The sequence below is a fragment of the Monodon monoceros genome, unplaced genomic scaffold (genome assembly GCF_005190385.1).
Source record: "Monodon monoceros isolate NGI ecotype Baffin Bay Population unplaced genomic scaffold, NGI_Narwhal_1 Super_Scaffold_13, whole genome shotgun sequence".
Classification (NCBI taxonomy): Eukaryota; Metazoa; Chordata; class Mammalia; order Artiodactyla; family Monodontidae; genus Monodon; species Monodon monoceros.
This window is the reverse complement of record NW_021703769.1, coordinates 77,987,226-78,007,865: the sequence shown is the minus strand read 5'-3', so window position 1 is coordinate 78,007,865 and position 20,640 is coordinate 77,987,226. Positions and strand designations below refer to the sequence as shown.

The 20,640-nt window shown below is 39.2% G+C and overlaps 1 protein-coding gene across 4 annotated transcripts in view; it reads left to right on the top strand.

Moving 5' to 3' along the window:
* Window positions 1–20,640, top strand: part of STYXL1 (serine/threonine/tyrosine interacting like 1) — a 66,263-nt gene that overhangs the window by 8,577 nt on the left and 37,046 nt on the right. For 2 of the 4 annotated variants that reach the window (XM_029220469.1, XM_029220466.1), the window contains exon 2: window positions 2,246–2,349. The exons of 1 other annotated variant lie outside the window; for it this stretch is intronic. In XM_029220469.1, coding sequence (XP_029076302.1) covers window positions 2,247–2,349 — 103 coding nt within the window. In that variant the 5' untranslated portion in view covers window position 2,246. Of the gene's footprint in view, window positions 1–1,296; window positions 2,350–20,640 lie in introns of all 4 variants that reach the window. One more of the 4 variants, XM_029220468.1, reaches the window with a different exon arrangement.

Below are 20,640 nucleotides of genomic sequence, written 5' to 3'. Positions count from 1 at the left end.
TGGGGAGTTGTTATTATACAGGGGGTATTCAAGGGACTAGCTGAATCACCTAGACTCTAGGTCTTAGATGCTTGTTCTCAACTGACAGTGACTTTGCCCCTCTTCCAGGGGACATTTGGTGAAGTCTGGAAACATTTTTGGTTGTTATAATTGGAGGGTGGGGTTGTTACTGGCATCCACCCGGTGGAGGCTAGGGATCCTGCTGAACATTCTACAGCGCACGGGTCGGCCCCACGACGAAGAATTATCTGGCCCCAAATGTCAGTGGTGCTGAGGTTGAGAAGCTCTGTCCCAGGGTGAGAGTAGATAGAGAAGAAAAGAGATGATTGTGCCCAAGGGCATTCTCATGGAGAGAGTTAGAGCAGGAACTGTCTGAGAGGTAGGAGGGAAGCCTGGAGAGTGGGGTGTCCTGGGAGTGGAGAGTGTTTGGGGAAGGAGGAGCGCTCAACTGGGTTACTGAGGCTCCATGTTTGAGCACAAAGAGAAATGACTAGTGGATTAGGCAAGAGGAGTATTTCTGATGACCTTGATAGGAGCAGTTTCTGTGGTTTGGGGTCAGAAGTTCCAGGGGAGAAGGTTGTACCAATAGCTAACAATTACTGAACACTTCCTCCCTGCTCAGAATGTCTTACATGTGTAATTTCATTATTCCACACACAACAAGTACTATTATCCTTGTTTTACCGAAATGGCAATACTATTTTTACCTCCATTTTACAGAAGTAGAAACTGAGGCACAGAGAGGCTAATTATTCCCCCAAGTCAGGCAGCCGGCAGTAGGTGGCACAGCAGGGGTTTGGACCTAGAGTTTGGAGGTGAGGAAATAGAGGCACTGTTAACACCACCTTTTTTTTTTTTTTTTTTTTTTGGTACGCGGGCCTCTCACTGCTGCGGCCTCTCCCGTTGCGGAGCACAGGCTCCGGACACGCAGGCTGAGCGACCATGGCTCACGGGCCCAGCCGCTCTGCGGCATGTGGGATCTTCCCAGACCGGGGCACGAACCCGTGTCTCCCCTGCATCGGCAGGCGGAGTCTCCACCACTGCGCCACCAGGGAAGCCCAACACCACCCTTTTGAGAAGTCTTGGCTGTAAAGGAGAACAGAGATGGGTACAGAGGAGGTTTGCGTGCCACTAGGAATGACCTGTACGGAGGATGAAACTGATGATGCTGGAGGGGAGGCTGAGAGCTGAAGTCCTCGAGAAGTGTGAAGGATCCAGGGCCCAAGTCAAGGGGTTAGCCTTTCTGGGGAGCATTGTTCTGGTAATTCTGAAGTGGACCCTAACTGTTTTGAGCAGGATTACTCCTGGACTTGACTGGCCTTCAGAGGTCTTTGGCTGCCCCAACCCCAGCTAAAAGGTAACCTCCCTGCAGGAAGCTGCTGCACAGGCCCAGCCTTCCCCCTCAGTGTCCATGGGGCACCAGAGACAGTTGTGCCAAGGAACCAGTGTCCCAAGAGCAGCCCTGTAATCAGGAGCCAGAGCCCAGGCTGGCTGGGCAGTTCTGTCAGTACAAGTGAGCCATTCTCCTCCTTCCACAGACCATCATGATCTTCATTATAACCCTAAAGGCCCCTCACAAGGGCACCTGCGTCGGCCTCCCCAGGGTCTTCACTCATTACTCTCTTCCCACTGTTGCCACACCAGGCTCCTTTTGAAATCTCTCAGATACTAAGTTCCCTCCTGTTCTCAGTTCCTACCTCCTCCATCCTCTCCCTCTCCTCCACCTGCCTAGGTCTTGCCTAACCTCCTGTCTCAGCTTAGCAATCACATCTCAGACAGCCCTTCTCTGATCCCAGCCAGGTAAGGCCCTCCCATTAGCACCTCCCATGACACTGGATGCTGACTCTTTTATAACGCTTTTCCTACTTACAATGTATTTTTTTGTCCAGTGTCTGCATTCCATGCTAGGCTGTCACCTTCATGAGGGTAAGTCTAGTTTACCACACTTATTTCCAGTGCCTGGCCTGTGGTAAGTGCTCAGTAGTTATTTACTGAAGGAAAGTGAATTGGTGACTGTTTTACAGCCTGCTTTGTATTTATATGGTTCAGATATGTCGTGTGCAATGATTATCTCCCCTACACACATTTCACTATCAATTTTGGAATTTTCCCTGGTCACATGCATGATTATTTTCACCTTTGTTTGAAGGCATGTTAAGAAAGAGTTGAATTATCTTACTTTGTGGTCATTCATCTAAAATAGAAAGATGCACTAAGCTTTTACATGATTGATTCTTCCCCGTAGGATGAGTGGTTTGGTTTTGTGTGAACCAACAGAGCTTTACAACATCTTGAATCAGGTCACAAAACTATCCAGATTAACTGAACCCAACTATCTCTGTTTATTAGGTAAGTACTTTAAAAAATGTTGTGAACAGTGTCCTTCAAAGATTATTTTTCATGAATTAACAAACTTTGAAGAGTAATAAATTACTTTAGAAAACTATTACACTAATTAGGCATAGCTCAAAATGCTACTATTAACTGTCACGTGACTTGGAATATTGCCAGATTAAATAAATCTAGAAGAAAAGTTCCCAGAAGACTCAGGTTTGAGTCCTCTTACTATTGTTTTTAGTGAAATAGTTTAAACGTCTAACAAACACATAGTAATACACATAAGCACTTATGTACACACCATTCAGATTTAACATAATAAAAAGTTACACAAATGTACCCCTTTTGTACTCCATCCTGATCCTCTTCCTTTCCCTCCCCGAAGATGACTGCTTCTGTATTTTTACACGTTTACGACACAGGCAGGCATCCCAAAGTAATGTATGGTTCAAACATTTACATAAACAGTACCATAAGGTACAGTGATCCTGCAACTTACTTTTTTTTTTTTTTTTTTTTTGCGGTATGCGGGCCTCTCACTGTTGTGGCCTCTCCCGTTGCGGCATGTGGGATATTCCCAGACCGGGGCATGAACCCGTGTCCCCTGCATCGACAGGCAGACTCTCAACCACTGTGCCACCAGGGAAGCCCAACTTACTTTTTTTTAATTTAGTTTATTTTTTTTATACAGCAGTTTCTTATTAGTTATCCATTTTATACGCATCAGTGTATACATGTCAATCCCAATCTCCCAATTCATCATACCCCCCTGCCCACACTGCTGCTTTCCCCTCTTGGTGTCCATACGTTTGTTCTCTACATCTGTGTCTCAGTTTCTGCCCTGCAAACTGGTTCATCTGTTTCCCCATCTCTGTATATGAAGACCTAGTTTATTTTAACTGGTAGTTGCAATATATATCCATTCCTAATTGATTGTGATGTGTTGCTTGCATTGTGTTGCTATTATGAACAGTGCTGCAGTAAACAGTTTGTATCTCTCTCCCTATTCATGTGCAAGAATTTTTTCAGGATATATTCCCAGAAATGGAAGTACCAAGTTGCACATTCACCTTCACTACATTATTGTCAAATTGCCCTCCGAAGACATTGTATCAATTTTATACTCCAATCAGCAGTGTGAGAAACATACCTACCAATACCTGGTTTTGTCACCCTTTAAATTTTTTTCTCTGATTGGCATGAACTTGTATTATGATGTTTTTCCCCACAATTAAAAACATCGTGTTTAAAATACACATAAAATTTACCATCTTAACCACTTTTAAATGTCCAGTTCGGTGGTACATCATCACCATCATCTCCATAGCTCTTTTCATCTTGTAAAACTGAAACCCTACACCCGTTAAACAATAACTCCCCATTCCCTCCTCCCTGCAACCCTGGTAACCATCATTCTACTTTATGTCTCTGATTTTGACTACTCCAGGTGCCTCATATAAGTGTAATCATACAGTATTTGTCTTTGTGACTGGCTTATTTCACTTAGCATAATGTCCTCCAGGTTCATCCATGTTGTAGTGTGTGTCAGGATTTCCTTTATTTTTAAGGCTGAATAATATTCCATTGTATATATATACCACATTTTGCTTATCCATTCATCCATCGGTGGACACTTGGGCTGCTTCCACCTTTTAGCTGTTGTGAATAATGCTGCTATGAACATGGATGTACAAAATATCTCTCTGAGACCCTGCTTTCAATTATTTTCAGTATGTACCCAGAAGTGTAATTGCTGGATCATGTGGTAATTCTATTTTTAATTTTTTGAGGAACCACCATTGTGTTTTCTGTAGCAGCTGTACGATTTTACATTTGTACCAGTAGTGTACAAGTGTTCCAGTTTTTTGAAATCCTTGTCAATGTTGTTATTTTTCTGGGTTTTTATTTTTTTTTTTAGTAACCATCCTAATGGGTGTGAGGTGGTATCTCATTGTAGTTGTTTTTTTTTGCGGTACGCGGGCCTCTCACTGTTGTGGCCTCACCCGTTGCGGAGCATAGGCTCCGGACGCGCAGGCTCAGTGGCCATGGCTCACGGGCCCAGCCTCTCCGCGGCATGTGGGATCTTCCCGGACCGGGGCACGAACCCGTGTCCCCTGCATCGGCAGGCGGACTCTCAACCACTGCGCCACCAGGGAAGCCCTCATTGTAGTTTTGATTTGCATTTCCCTAATGATTAGGGATGTTGAGCATCTTTTCATGTGCTTATTGGCCATTTGTGTATCTTCTTTGGAGAAATTACTATTCAAGTTCTTTGCCCATTTTTGAATTGGGTTGTTGCTTTTGAGTTTTAGGAGTTCTCTATATATTCTGGGTATTAATTCCTTACAAGATATATGACTTGTAAATAATTTCTCCCCTTCCGTGGGTTACCTTTTTACTCTGTTGATATTGTCTTTTGATATGCAACATTTAAAATTTTTCACGAAGTTCAGTTTGTCTATCTCTTCTTTTGTTGCTTGTCATATCCAGGAAATTGTTACCAAATCCAGTGTCATGAAGCTTTTGCCTTATGTTTTCTTCTACAATTTTTATACTTTTAGGCCTTACATTTAGGTCCTTGATCCATTTTTGAGTTGACTTTTGTATGTGATGTTTAGATAAGCGTGCAATTTCATTCTTTTGCAAGTGGATATCCAGTTTTCCCAGCATCATTTGTTGAAAAGACTGTCTTGTTCATGGTCCCTAGGGAGTCCACATGAATTTTGAATAGATTTTTCTATTTCTGCAAAAAACGTCATTGGAATATTGATGGGATGGCATTGAATCTGTAGATTGCTTTGGGTAGTATTGACATCTTAACGATATTAAGTCTTCCAGTTTGTGAACACAGAATTTTTTTTTGCCTCTAATTTCTTTCAGCAACATTTTATAGTTTTCAGAGTACAAATCTTTCACGTCCTTGGTTAAATTTTATTCCCAAGTATATTATTATTTGTAATGCTATTGAAAATGGAATTGTTAATTTCCTTTTCAGATTGTTCATTGATAGTATATAGAAATACAATTGACCCTTGAACAACGTGGGGAATAACCTGTGTATCACTTATAGTCAGCTCTCCGTGTCTGTGGTTCTTCTGCATTCGTGGATTCAACCAACCATGGACCATTTAGCATTGTAGTATTTATTATTGAAAAATATCTGCGTGTAAGTGGACCCATGCAGTTCAAACTCATGTTGTTCAAGGGTCAACTGTACAACTGATTTTTCTGTGTTGGTTTTCTGTCCTGAAGCTCTGCTGAATTCATTTATTAGTTCTAACAGGTTCTTTGTGTGTGGAATCTTTAGGATTTTTTTGCATATAAGATCATATCTTCTGTGAACTTAGATGATTTTACTTCTTCCTTTCCAATTTAGATGTGCTTTGTTTCTTTTTTTTTTTTTGTGGTACGCGGGCCTCTCACTGTCGCGGCCTCTCCCGTTGCGGAGCACAGGCTCCGGACGCGCAGGCTCAGCGGCCATGGCTCACGGGCGCAGCCGCTCCGCGGCATGTGGGATCTTCCCGGACCGGGGCACGAACCCATGTCCCCTGCATCGGCAGGCGGACTCTCAACCACTGCGCCACCAGGGAAGCCCGCTTTGTTTCTTTTTCTTGCTTAATTGCTCTGTCTAGGACTTCCACCACTCCGTTGAATAGAAGTAATGAAAGTGGGCATCCTTGTCTTGTTCCTTAAAGAAAAGCTTTCAATCTTTCACCATTGAGTATAATGTTTGCTGTGGGTCTTTCATATATGTTTTTTTAAATTATGTTCAGGTAACTTCCTTCTATTCCTAGTTTGTCAAGTGTTTTTATCTTGAAAAGGTGTGGAATTTTTCCTACTTTTTCTGCGTTGATTGAGATAATCATGTAGTTTTTTTTCCTCCTTCATTCGTTTCAAGTGGTAAATTGAATTGATTTTTGAATGTTGAGCCATTCTTGCCTTCCAGGAATAAATTCCACTTGATCATGGTGTATAATCCTGCTGAATGTGGTTTGCTAGCATTTTGTTGAGGATTTTTGCATCAGTGTTTATAAGGAATATGATCTGTATTTTTCTTGCTGTGTCTTTGTCTGACTTTGGTATCAGGGTCATGCTGGTCTCATACGATGAGTTAGGAAGTGTTCTCTTCTCTTCAATCTTTTGGGAAAAGTTTGAGAAGGATTGATATTAATTCTTCTTTAAATGTTGGGTAGAATTCACCAGTGAATCTATCAGGTTCAGGGCTTTTTTATTTTCAGCCTAAAACATTTATATTTTAGTAAACACATGATAATTCCCTCTGAGAATGAATAGATATCCAGGTCATGAATTTCAAGAAGTTTATTATCATTTTTCAAGACAATGAGTGATACACTGAATTCTTAAGTGTTATATTCCCAAGGAGTGGTGGATGAGATCCTTTCCTGAGAGCAGCTATTGGTTAATCAGATGTGGGAAAGGCCCTTTCAGGGTAACAGATTGGGGAGGCTACAGACAAGGGAAAAGCCTCAGTGCCCATACTATATTTGGCTTTTTTTTTTTTTAATTTTAGTTTATTTTTTTATACAGCAGGTTCTTATTAGTTATCCATTTTATACACATCAGTGTATACATGTCAATCCCAATCTCCCAATTCATCACACCCCCCCCGCCACTTTCCCCCCTTGGTGTCCATACATTTGTTCTCTACATCTGTGTCTCTATTTCTGCCCTGCACACCGGTTCATGTGTACCATTTTTCTAGGTTCCACATATATGTGTTAACATACAATATTTGTCTTTCTCTTTCTGCCTTACTTCACTCTGTATGACAGTCTCTAGATCCATCCACGTCTCTACAAATGATCCAATTTCGTTCCTTTTTATGGCTGAGTAATATTCCATTGTATATATGTACCACAACTTCTTTATCCATTCGTCTGTCGATGGGCATTTAGTTTGCTTCCATGACCTGGCTACTGTAAATAGTGCTGCAGTGAACATTGGGGTGCATGTGTCTTTTGGAATTATGTTTTTTTCTGGGTATATGCCCAGTAGTGGGATTGCTGGGTCATATGGTACTTCTATTTTTAGTTTTTTAAGGAACCTCCATATTGTGCTCCATAGTGGCTGTATCAATTTACATTCCCACCAACAGTACAAGAGGGTTCCCTTTTCTCCACACCCTCTCCAGCATTTGTTGTTTGTAGATTTTCTGATGATGCCCATTCTAAATGGTGTGAGGTGATACCTCATTGTAGTTTTGATTTGCATTTCTCTAATAATTAGTGATGTTGAGCAGCTTTTCATGTGCTTCTTGGCCATCTGTATGTCTTCTTTGGAGAAATGTCTATTTAAGTCTTCTGCCCATTTTTTGATTGGGTTGTTTGTTTTTTTAATATTGAGCTGCATGAGCTGTTTATATATTTTGGAGATTAATCCTTTGTCCGTTGATTCATTTGCAAATATTTTCTCCCATTCTGAGGGTTGTCTTTTAGTCTTGTTTGTAGTTTCCTTTGCTTTGCAAAAGCTTTTAAGTTTCGTTAGGTCCCATTTGTTTATTATTGTTTTTATTTCCATTACTCTAGGAGGTGGATCAAAAAAGATCTTGCTGTGATTTATGTCAAAGAGTGTTTTTCCTATGTTTTCCTTGAAGAGTTTTATAGTGTCTGGTCTTACGCTTAGGTCTCTAATCCATTTTGAGTTTATTTTTGTGTATGATGTTAGGGAGTGTTCTAATTTCATTCTTTTACACGTAGCTGTCCAGTTTTCCCAGCCCCACTTATTGAAGAGACTGTCTTTTCTCCATTGTATATCCTTGCCTCCTTTGTCATAGATTAGTTGACCACAGGTGCATGGGTTTATCTCTGGGCTTTCTATCCTGTTCCATTGATCTATGTTTCTGTTTTTGTGCCGGTCCCATACTGTCTTGATTACTGTAGCTTTGTAGTACAGTTTGAAGTCAGGGAGTCTGATTCCTCCAGCTCCTTTTTTTTCCCTCAAGACTGCTTTGGCTATTCGGGGTATTTTGTGTCTCCATACAAATTTTAAGATTTTTTTTTCTAGTTCTGTAAAAAAATGCCATTGGTAATTTGAAAGGGATTGCATTGAATCTGTAGATTGCTTTGGGTAGTATAGTCGTTTTCACAATGTTGATCCTTCCAATCCAAGAACATGGTATATCTTTCCAACTGTTGGTATCATCTTTAATTTCTTTCATCAGTGTCTTATAATTTTCTGCATACACGTCTTTTGTCTCCCTAGGTAGGTTTATTCCTAGGTACTTTATTCTTTTTGTTGCAGTGGTAAATGGGAGTGTTTCCTTAACTTCTCTTTCAGATTTTTCATCATTAGTGTATAGGAATGCCAGAGATTTCTGTGCATTAATTTTGTATTCTGCAACTTTACCAAATTCATTGATTAGCTCTAGTAGTTTTCTGGTGTCATCTTTAGGATTCTCTATGTATAGTATCATGTCATCTGCAAACAGTGACAGTTTTCTTCTTCTTTTCCAATTTGTATTCCTTTTATTTCTTCTCTGATTGCTGTGACTAGGACTTCCAAAACTATGTTGAATAATAGTGGTGAGAGTGGACATCCTTGTCTTGTTCCTGATCTTAGAGGAAATGCTTTCAGTTCTTCACCATTGAGAATGATGTTTGCTGTGGGTTTGTCATATATAGCCTTTATTACGTTGAGGTAGGTTCCCTCTATGCCCACTTTCTGGAGAGTTTTTATCATAAATGGGTGTTGAATTTTGTCAAAAGCTTTTTCTGCATCTTTTGAGATGATCATATGGTTTTTATTCTTCAGTTTGTTAATATGGTGTATCACATTGATTGATTTGCATATATAGAAGAATCCTTGCATCCCTGGGATAAATCCCACTTGATCATGGTGTATGATCCTTTAATGTGTTTTGGGATTCTTTTTGCTAGTATTTTGTTGAGGATTTTTGCATCTATATTCATCAGTGATATTGGTCTGTAATTTTCTGTTTTTGTAGTATCTTTGTATGGTTTTGGTATCAGGGTGATGGTGGCCTCATAGAATGAGTTTGGGAGTGTTCCTTCTTCTGCAATTTTTGGGAAGACTTTGAGAAGGATGGATGTTAGTTCTTCTCTAAATGTTTGATAGAATTCACCTGTGAAGCCATCTGGTCCTGGACTTTTGTTTGTTGGAAGATTTTTAATCACAGTTTCAATTTCACTACTTGTGATTGGTCTGCTCATATTCTCTATTTCTTCCTGGTTCAGACTTGGAAGGTTATACCTTTCTAAGAATTTGCCCATTTCTTCCAGGTTGTCCATTTTATTGACATAGAGTTGCTTGTAGTAGTAGTCTCTTAGGTTGCTTTGTATTTCTGTGATGTCTGTTGTAACCTCTTTCTCATTTCTAATTTTATTGATTGAGTCCTATCTGTGTTTTTCTTGATGAGTCTGGCTAAAGGTTTATCAATTTACTACATCTTCTCAAAGAACCAGGTTTTAACTTTATTGATCTTTGCTATTGTTTTCTTTGTTTCTATTTCATTTATTTCTGCTCTGATATTTATGATTTCTTTCCTTCTACTAACTTTGGGTTTTGTTTGTTCTTCTTTCTCTAGTTCCTTTAGGTTTAAGGTTAGATAATTTGAGATTTTTCTTGTTTCTTGAGGTAGGATTGTATTGCTATAAACTTCCCTCTTATTACTGCTTTTGCTGCATCCCATAGGTTTTGGATTGTTGTGTTGTCATTTGTCTCTGGGTTTTTTTTTTTTTTTTTTTACTTCTTTATTGGAGTATAATTGCTTTACAATGGTGTGTTAGTTTCTGCTTTATAAAAAAGTGAATCAGTTATACATATACATATGTTCCCACATCTCTTCCCTCTTGCGTCTCCCTCCCTCCCACCTTCCGTATCTCACCCCTCTAGGTGGTCACAAAGCACTGAGCTGATCTCCCTGTGCTATGTGGCTGCTTCCCACTAGCTATCTACCTTACGTTTGGTAGTGTATATATGTCCATGCCTCTCTCTCGCTTTGTCACAGTTTACCCTTCCCCCTCCCCATATCCTCAAGTCCATTCTCTAGTAAGTGTGTGTCTTTATTCCTGTTTTACCCCTAGGTTCTTCATGACATTTTTTTCCCTTAAACTCCATATATATGTGTTAGCATACGGTATTTGTCTCTCTCTTTCTGACTTACTTCACTCTGTATGACAGACTCTAGGTCTATCCACCTCATTACAAATAGCTCAATTTCGTTTCTTTTTGTGGCTGAGTAATATTCCATTGTATATATGTGCCACATCTTCTTTATCCATTCATCCAATGATGGACACTTAGGTTTTTTCCATCTCCGGGCTATTGTAAATAGAGCTGCAATGAACAGTTTGGTACATGACTCTTTTTGAATTATGGTTTTCTCAGGGAAATGCCCAGTAGTGGGATTGCTGGGTCGTATGGTAGTTCTATTTGTAGTTTTTTAAGGAACCTCCATACTGTTCTCCACAGTGGCTGTATCAATTTACATTCCCACCAACAGTGTAAGAGGGTTCCCTTTTCTCCACACCCTCTCGAGAATTTATTGTTTCTAGATTTTTTGATGATGGCCATTCTGACTGGTGTGAGATGATGTCTCATTGTAGTTTTGATTTGCATTTCTCTAATGATTAGTGATGTTGAGCATTCTTTCATGTGTTTGTTGGCAGTCTGTATATCTTCTTTGGAGAAATGTCTATTTAGGTCTTCTGCCCATTTTTGTATTGGGTTGTTTGTTTTTTTGTTATGAAGCTGCATGAGCTGCTTATAAATTTTGGAGATTAATCCTTTGTCAGTTGCTTCATTTGCAAATATTTTCTCCCATTCTGAGGGTTGTCTTTTGGTCTTGTTTATGGTTTCCTTTGCTGTGCAAAAGCTTTGAAGTTTCATTAGGTCCCATTTGTTTATTTTTGTTTTTATTTCCATTTCTCTAGGAGGTGGGTCAAAAAGGACCTTGCTGTGATTTATGTCATAGAGTGTCCTGCCTATGTTTTCCTCTAAGTGTTTGATAGTTTCTGGCCTTACATTTAGGTCTTTAATCCATTTTGAGCTTATTTTTGTGTATGGTGTTAGGGAGTGATCTAATCTCATACTTTTACATGTAGTTGTCCAGTTTTCCCAGCACCACTTATTGAAGAGGTTGTCCTTTCTCCACTGTACATTCCTGCCTCCTTTATCAAAGATAAGGTGACCATATGTGCGTGGGTTTATCTCTGGACGTTCTGTCCTGTTCCATTGATCTATCTTTCTGTTTTTGTGCCAGTACCATACTGTCTTGATTACTGTAACTTTGTAGTATAGTCTGAAGTCAGGGAGCCTGATTCCTCCAGCTCCGTTTTTCATTCTCAAGATTGCTTTGGCTATTCGGGGTCTTTTGTGTTTCCATACAAATTGTGACATTTTTTGTTCTAGTTCTGTGAAAAATGCCAGTGGTAGTTTGATAGGGATTGCACTGAACCTGTAGATTGCTTTGGGTAGTAGAGTCATCTTCACAATGTTGAGTCTTCCAATCCAAGAACATGGTATATCTCTCCATCTATTTGTATCATCTTTAATTTCTTTCATCAGTGTCTTATAATTTTCTGCATACAGGTATTTTGTCTCCTTAGGTATGTTTATTCCTAGATATTTTATTTTTTTTGTTGCAGTGGTAAATGGGAGTGTTTTCTTGATTTCACTTTCAAATTTTTCATCATTATTGTATAGGAATGCCAGAGATTTCTGTGCATTAATTTTGTATCCTGCTACTTTACCAGATTCATTGATTAGCTCTAGTAGTTTTCTGGCAGCATCTTTAGGATTCTCTATGTATAGTATCATGTCATCTGCAAACAGTGACAGTTTTACTTCTTCTTTTCTGATTTGGATTCCTTTTATTTCCTTTTCTTCTCTGATTGCTGTGGCTAAAACTTCCAAAACTATGTTGAATAAGAGTGGTGAGAGTGGGCAACCTTGTCTTGTTCCTGATCTTAGAGGAAATGCTTTCAGTTTTTCACCATTGAAGATGATGTTTGCTGTGGGTTTGTCATATATGGCCTTTATTATGTTGAGGAAAATTCCGTCTATGCCTACTTTCTGCAGGGTTTTTATCATAAATGGGTGTTGAATTTTGTCGAAAGCTTTCTCTGCATCTATTGAGATGATCATATGGTTTTTCTCCTTCAATTTGTTAATATGGTGTATCACGTTGATTGATTTGCGTATATTGAAGAATCCTTGCATTCCTGGAATAAACCCCACTTGATCATGGTGTATGATCCGTTTAATGTGCTCTTGGATTCTGTTTGCTAGTATTTTGTTGAGGATTTTTGCATCTGTGTTCATCAGTGATATTGGCCTGTAGTTTTCTTTCTTTGTGACCTCCTTGTCTGGTTTTGGTATCAGGGTGATGGTGGCCTCGTAGAATGAGTTTGGGAGTGTTCCTCCCTCTGCTATATTTTGGAAGAGTTTGAGAAAGATAGGTGTTAGCTCTTCTCTAAATGTTTGATAGAATTCGCTTGTGAAGCCATCTGGTCCTGGGCTTTTGTTTGTTGGAAGATTTTAAATCACAGTTTCAATTTCAGTGCTTGTGATTGGTCTGTTCATGTTTTCTATTTCTTGTTCAGTCTTGGAAGGTTACACTTTTTTAAGAATTTGCCCATTTCTTCCAGGTTGTCCATTTTATTGGCATAGAGTTGCTTGTAGTAGTAGTCTCTTAGGTTGCTTTGTATTTCTGTGATGTCTGTTGTAACCTCTTTCTCATTTCTAATTTTATTGATTGAGTCCTATCTGTGTTTTTCTTGATGAGTCTGGCTAAAGGTTTATCAATTTACTACATCTTCTCAAAGAACCAGGTTTTAGTTTTATTGATCTTTGCTATTGTTTTCTTTGTTTCTATTTCATTTATTTCTGCTCTGATATTTATGATTTCTTTCCTTCTGCTAACTTTGGGTTTTGTTTGTTCTTATTTCTCTAGTTCCTTTAGGTTTAAGGTTAGATTGTTTATTTGAGATTTTTCTTGTTTCTTGAGGTAGGATTGTATTACTATCAACTTCCCTCTTATCACTGCTTTTGCTGCACCCTGTAGGTTTTGGATTGTTGTGTTTTCATTGTCATTTGTCTCTAGGTATTTGTTTGATTTCCTCTTTGATTTCTTCAGTGATCTCTTGGTTATTTAGTAATGTATTGTTTAACCTCCATGTGTTTGTGTTTCTTACATTTTTTTTTCCCTGTAATTCATTTCTAATCTCATAGTGTTGTGGTCAGAAAAGATGCTTGATATCATTTCAATTGTCTTAAATTTACTGAGGCTTGATTTGTGACCCAAGACGTGATCTATGCTGGGGAAGGTTCTGTGTGCACTTGAGAAGAAAGTGTAATCTGCTGTTTTTTTGGATGGAATGTCCTATAAATATCAATTAAATCTATTTGGTCTATTGTGTCATTTAAAGCTTGTATTTCCTTATTAATTTTCTGTCTGGATGATCTGTGCCTTGGTGTAAGTGAGGTGTTAAAGTCTCCCACTATTATTGTGTTTCTGTTGATTTCTTCTTTTATAGCTGTTAGCAGTTGCTTTATGTACTGAGGTGCTCCTATGTTGGGTGCATATATATTTATAATTGTTATATCTTCTTCTTGGATTGATCCCTTGATCATTATGTAGTGTCCTTCTTTGTCTCTTGTTACATTCTTTATTTTAAGGTCTGTCTTATCTGATATGAGTATTGCTACTCCAGCTTTCTTTTGATTTCCATTTGCATGGAATATCTTTTTCCCTCCCCTCACTTTCAGTCTGTATGTGTCCCTAGGTCTGAAGTGGGTCTCTTGTAGACAGCATACATATGGGTCTTGTTTTTGTATCCATTCATCAAGCCTGTGTCTTTTGATTGGAGCATTTAATCCATACACGTTTAAGGTAGTTATCAATATGTATGTTCCTATTACCATTTTCTTAATTGTTATGGGTTTGTTTTTGTAGGTCCTTTTCTTCTCTTGTGTTTCCCACTTAGAGAAGTTCCTTTAGCATTTGTTGTAGAGCTGGTTTAGTGGTGCTGAATTCTCTTAGCTTTTGCTTGTCTGTAAAGCTTTTGATTTCTCCATCGAATCTGAATGATAGCTTTGCTGGGTAGAGTAATCTTGGCTGTATGTTCTTCCCTTTCATCACTTTAAATATGTCATGCCTCCCCCTTCTGGCTTGTAGAATTTCTGCTGAGAAATCAGCTGTTAACCTTATGGGAGTTCCCTTGTATGTTATTTGTCGTTTTTCCCTTGTTGCTTTCAGTAATTTTTCTTTGCCTTTAATTTTTGTCAATTCGATTACTATGTGTCTTGGTATGTTTCTCCTTGGGATTCTCCTGCCTGGGACTCTCTGCGCTTCCAGGACTTGGGTGGCTATTTCCTTTCCCATGCTAGGGAAGTTTTCAACTATAATCTCTTCAAATATTTTCTTGGGTCGTTTCTCCCTCTCTTCTCCTTCTGGGACCCCTATAATGTGGATGTTATTGCGTTTAATGTTGTCGCAGAGGTCTCTTAGGCTGTCTTCATTTCTTTTCATTCTTTTGTCTTTATTCTGTTCCATGGCAGTGAATTCCACCATTCTGTCTTCCAGGTCACTTATCTGTTCTTCTGCCTCAGTTACTCTGCTATTGATTCCTTCTAGTGTAGTTTTCTTTTCAGTTATTTTATTGTTCATCTCTGTTTGTTCTTTAATTCTTCTAGGTGTTTGTTCTTTAATTCTTCTAGGTCTTTGTTAAACATTTCTTGCATCTTCTCAATGTTTGCCTCCATTCTTTTTCCGAGGTCCTGAATCATCTTCACTATCATTATTCTGAATTCTTTTTCTGGAAGGTTGCCTATCTCCACTTCATTTAGTTGTTTTTCTGGGGTTTTATCTTGTTCCTTCATCTGGTACATAGCCCTCTGCCTTTTCATCTTGTCTTTCTTTCTGTGAATGTGTTTTTTGTTCCACAGGCTGCAGGATTGTAGTTCTTGCTTCTGCTGTCTGCCCTCTGGTGGATGAGGCTATCTAAGAGGCTTGTGTAGGGTTCCTGATGGGAGGAACTGGTGGTGGGTAGAGCTGGGTGTTGCTCTGGTGGGCAGAGCTCAGTAAAACTTTAATCTGCTTGTCTGCTGATGGGTGGGGCTGGGTTCCCTCCCTGTTGGTTGTTTGGCCTGAGGTGACCCAACACTGGAGCCTAACTGGGCTCTTTGGTAGGGCTAACGGCAGCCTCTGGGAGGGCTCACGCCATGGAGTACTTCCCAGAACTTCCGCTGCCAGTGTCCTTGTCCTCATGGTGAGCCACAGCCACCCCCAGCCTCTGCAGGAGACCCCCTAACACTAGCAGGTAGGTCTGGTTCAGTCTCCTATGGGGTCACTGCTCCTTCCTCTGGGTCCCAGTGCGCACACTACTTTGTGTGTGCCCTCCGAGGGTGGAGTCTCTTTTTCTCCCAGTCCTGTCGAAGTCCTGCAATCAAATCCCACTAGCCTTCAAAGTCTGACTCTCTAGGAATTCCTCCTCCTGTTGCCGGACCCCCAGGTTGGGAAGCCTGACGTGGGGCTCAGAACCTTCACTCCAGTGGGTGGACTTCTGTGGTGTAAGTGTTCTCCAGTCTGTGAGTCACCCACCTGGCAGTTATGGGATTTGATTTTATTGTGATTGCACAATAATGCACTACCATCTCATTGTGGCTTCTCCTTTGTCTTTGGATGTGGGGTATCTTTTCTGGTGAGTTCCAGTGTCTTCCTGTTGATGATTGTTCAGCAGTTAGTTGTGATTCCGTTGCTCTCGCAAGAGGGAGTGAGAGCACGTCCTTCTACTCTGCCATCTTGAACCAATGTTCTATATTTGGCTTATAATTCTGCTTTGTGTCAACTCTGTCAGTAAGAGAGTATGTATTTGAATTATAATAATAAGATGGTCTGCCCACCCCCTTGGTAGTGCTGTGTGCAGGGTACATGTGTAGCACCCTGCTTTTGCTCTCAACTCCTCAGAAGTGGCAGTTGGGTTGTTGGTCTTTTTGTATTTTGTTCATAATTTTCCCAACTGGGCATGCATGTAGTTATTTTTAGTCCCTTATAGTTTCTTTGTATTTATTGCTGGAGGAGACTTTTGTCCAGGTGCAAGTACTGCAGCAAAGGGTCCCAGGTTCCAGCCTGTCTCAATGGGACAACCAGGACACGTATTAGTTTGTGGAGATCCCTGGGAAAGTGTGGATTTTTAATCTAGAATGTACTTGAGTTTCACTAGTCTTTTTCATTGTGTTCATAGGAAGTTGCAGCTGGTCTGCCAGCAGTCATACTGTCTCTCTTATCCTGAGTTTGTTGTGAAATTCTGAAGCCATAGGTAGCTATTATACAAATGAGATTCTGTATAGTTTGAAGGAATAATCATGTCTCCTCATTCCAGGTTTGCACTTTCCAAATATCACTTAGAGTTCTTTATTCAGTTGAGTAGCCATATAGACACCAACCGTTTTTCTCAAATATCTGACTTAACACTGTCATTTAGGAAGTAGCTGTACCAAAACAGGTCAAAAAGAAACAAACACAAAAAAGAAATTACTGATGGCTGGTATTTGAGATGAAAATCCTTTCACTATAGAGCCTAGGGGTTGAGTTATTGCAAAATAAAAGCTGAGAGCTGTGAATTTACTACATCCATTCAAAATAAGTAGCATACAAAATACAGACTCTGGCATAGAGAAAAGATGTGAAAATCATCTCAATGGATTGAACTTGCAGATTTCGTGTTTCATTGCTCAAACTTGCACACACTGATATTCTGCAAAAGATAATTGCAGCAAAGAAAAATGACCTTTTGCAAATAGTCTAAAAGCATTCCTCCAAAGAGACCAGAGTAAACGTGTATATAGGTATAAAGTGTTACTGTTCAACACATGTTATTTCTAGAAAAAACTACATAGGTTAAAACTATGACAATGTGCAACATCTTTAGCCATTATAGCAGCAGCAACAGCAACAACAGCAAAACTGGATCAAAATCACTGTTTTTATGGTGATTAACGTACCCAAATAAGAAATATTGATCAAAACTCAGGAAATAAATGCCTGGACTGATACAATGTCAGTTGTTGGAAAAACTTTTTGACGTATTTAAGATCGTTTAAAAGTGAAAATGGAGTTCAGGCATCCAAAATGGATCTGGGTGGCCACTGTGGATGTGGTTTTAGACATGTTCCTACATCACTGAGAGCTTGAATTTTCTGAACCGTATAAAACTCATGGATACCACCAGCCATTTTCAAAAGAGTATCTGCTAGCAGCTGCTAGCTTCAACCTTGTAGTATCAAAGTCTGAGCCCCCTCTTCCCGCACTGAAACTATGTAATCATCTCAATCCCCAACCAATCCTTGCTTAACAAGCACCCTTACTTCTTGCCAACTCCAATTCTAATTCTTGACAAACAATGTATGTAACCTTGTGAAGTTTTTTTGCTCTTTATAAGCCTCCCCCATTTTGTAATCTGGCGGAACACAATTCAAGTGCTTCTTGAATGGGTGTCTCTTGGGCTGCGGTCCTAACAAAGCCCAAATAAACACCTTTTTGTTTCAATCAGGTCTCCATTTCTCACATTTTGGTTTACGTTTACTTCAATTTAAATGTCTTATCATCTCTAAAAATTTTTTAAGTGTTAATATTATATAAAGCAGGCAAATTCTTCAAATAATTTGCTATTAAGTATGCCAATTTTTATAGAGCTAAACAAGGAACTGAGAATAAGTTAAGGTGAAACAGGAAAAGATAGACATGGGGAAAAACAAGTTGTAGCTGCACAAGGCAATAAAATGCCACCTTGGCCTCCTCATTTCAGTTAAACGCATGAGCTAACAGATTAGATGTCTGCTGGTTTAGCGTACTAACTCCCTTGGATTTGCTAAAATTTATACAACAATCAATAGGTATACATAAAGTCCTAAGGAAAAGAGTACCACTTAAAAATCAGCATCGGAAACTATCAAAGCCATTTTCAAAATAAAAGATTGTCTATTACTGTGAATGAATATAAAATGTAATAGATATACAAACTAGGAACTAAAGCCTTGTCCAAAGTTTAATTACTTCTCCCTTTAGCTGCTCTTTCGAGGACGTGTACACTAACCAAAGGATGATTGAAATGTTTGCTGTGATACAAACATTTGTATAGAAGATACAAACAAAATCTCCTTCAGTTCCTTAGACTGCCAAGACTTCCTTTGCCTTTCTTCTACTAGTTTCTTGTGGAACTGGCTGAGCCCTGTGCAGTCCAGAATCATCACTACCCTCTGACATGTTGTCATTTAGGTCACTTCCATCATGACTGTGGATGCATGCATCTTCATCTCAGTATCCTGAGACTCATCTATTGACATGGTAACAGGAGGTGATGCCAGTGTGGTTCTAGACACTGCTCCACATTTTTCTATTGGTGGGAGAAGAAACAGTGGTGAAATTGGTTCTCCACCTGCTGAGTTCTTACCAGGGAGGTTCTCTGTTGTGTTCTGATCATTTTCCATTTTACAGTGCATAATGTCAGCCTGTTAACTATCTGAAATTTCACCCTCTGGGTGAAATTCAGGTTTTATTCAGAGGATGAAGTACCAGTAGATTCCTTTATACTGGCAGCAAAACCAGCAAGACTCTTATCTGCCCCTTCTGCTGCTATTTTCTGAAAGGGAGCCTGTTTTCTTCCCTTTGGAGAGTAATTTTTGGTCTTTTGACCCCTCCTCTTTTAAGTTTTCCTTTGGCTGCAGTGGTGATGGTGGTAGGAGATCCTGTGCACCTGCACTTTCCTAGAGATGCTGCATTTTACTTTATATTCACTCTGCATGTTGGACTTTTCCTTTTTGTTATCTTTTTGGAAAGGAGACATTTTTGGGAATTGGCCCCATGTAAAGAAGAAGATCTGTAGAAGGAGTTGTTTTCACCCGAGCAGGCCCCTTCTGAGCAGTCTTGCTGCTTTTTTAACTTGATTTACTTTCCAGAGTTATCATTTTACTTTTTCTTTCTCATGCAGGTACTTTTCTTTTTATTCTCCTCTACTTTGCTGTCACCCTTTGGCACTTCCTGACTATTTTGGTAGAAACCTTTTCTTTTTCTTTTTTGTCATAGGTTTTTCATCATTCACAGGATCATTTATGGAATGGGCTTCAGCTTCTATTTTCTTGTAACTTTTCTTGGTTTTACAGGATTTCTGAATCATTGCTGGTATGCACATCCATCTCTTTAGTCTCTGTTGCTGATTTGCAAGTTTTGGTAGACACTTGGATCATTGAGAAATTACTATAAGCCTTTTTCTCTTTTAAAACATTCTCTTTTTTCTCCACTTTCAGACCATTATTGATTTTTAAAATATATTGTATCTAGCAACCTTGATGTACTCTCCTACTAATGCTAATTGTTTGTGATTCTCTTGGATTTTATGTAAAACAATCATTTATCTGCTTATAACAAAAGTTTTATTTCTTCTGTTTCAATTCTTAAGTCTCACTACATTGCTATACCCTTTGCCCTCAAGTACAGTGTTAAAAAGGAACAGTGTGTTATAAAGCAGAAACTAACACACCATTGTAAAGTAATTATACTCCAATAAATATGTTTAAAAAAAAAAAGGAACAGTGATGATATCAAGTCCAAGCTCGTACTGCTCACTGCACCACAGGCCAATAAATCAAGAGATGAGTTGTTGGGGCAAGGAATAGTGACTTAATTTGGAAAGCCAGCAGACTGAGAAGATAGTGGACTAGTGTCCCAAAGAACCATCCTACTTGAGTTAGAATTCAGGCCCCTTTTATACTAAAAGGGGAGGGCATGTGGCTGGTTATTGCAAACTTCTTGGTGCTGGCCAGACTCCAGAGGGTATGTAATAATCCTTTCTTCTTGCAGCTGTCCACATAGGTCTGGTCACAATGTTCCTGTAAACCTCCAACAAGACAAATGTTATACCTTTTAAAGGTCAAGCCTGGGAGTCAGAACCTTGAGAAAGGGCTAGTATATATATTTCATGCTATAGGCAACATTCCTTTACAAAGGTGTAGAGCCAGCATGACTAAGCACAGGCAACAGAGCACAAAGATTAGAGATAAAGGAATAGATCCAATATGGGGTCAGGTTTGTTCTTCTCTGTTACAGTAATAGTGAGCATTTTGTCTTGTTTCTCACTTTATCAATCAGTATGATGTTTACTGTAGATACTGAGTAATTTACCTATCACATTAAGGAAGTTACCATATATACCTAATGTACTAAGAATTTTTTTCATGACATGAATTAAAATTTTCTTAATTTGTTAAAATGAACACAGTTTTTCTCCTTTAATATCTTAAAATATATATTTATTTATTTATGTT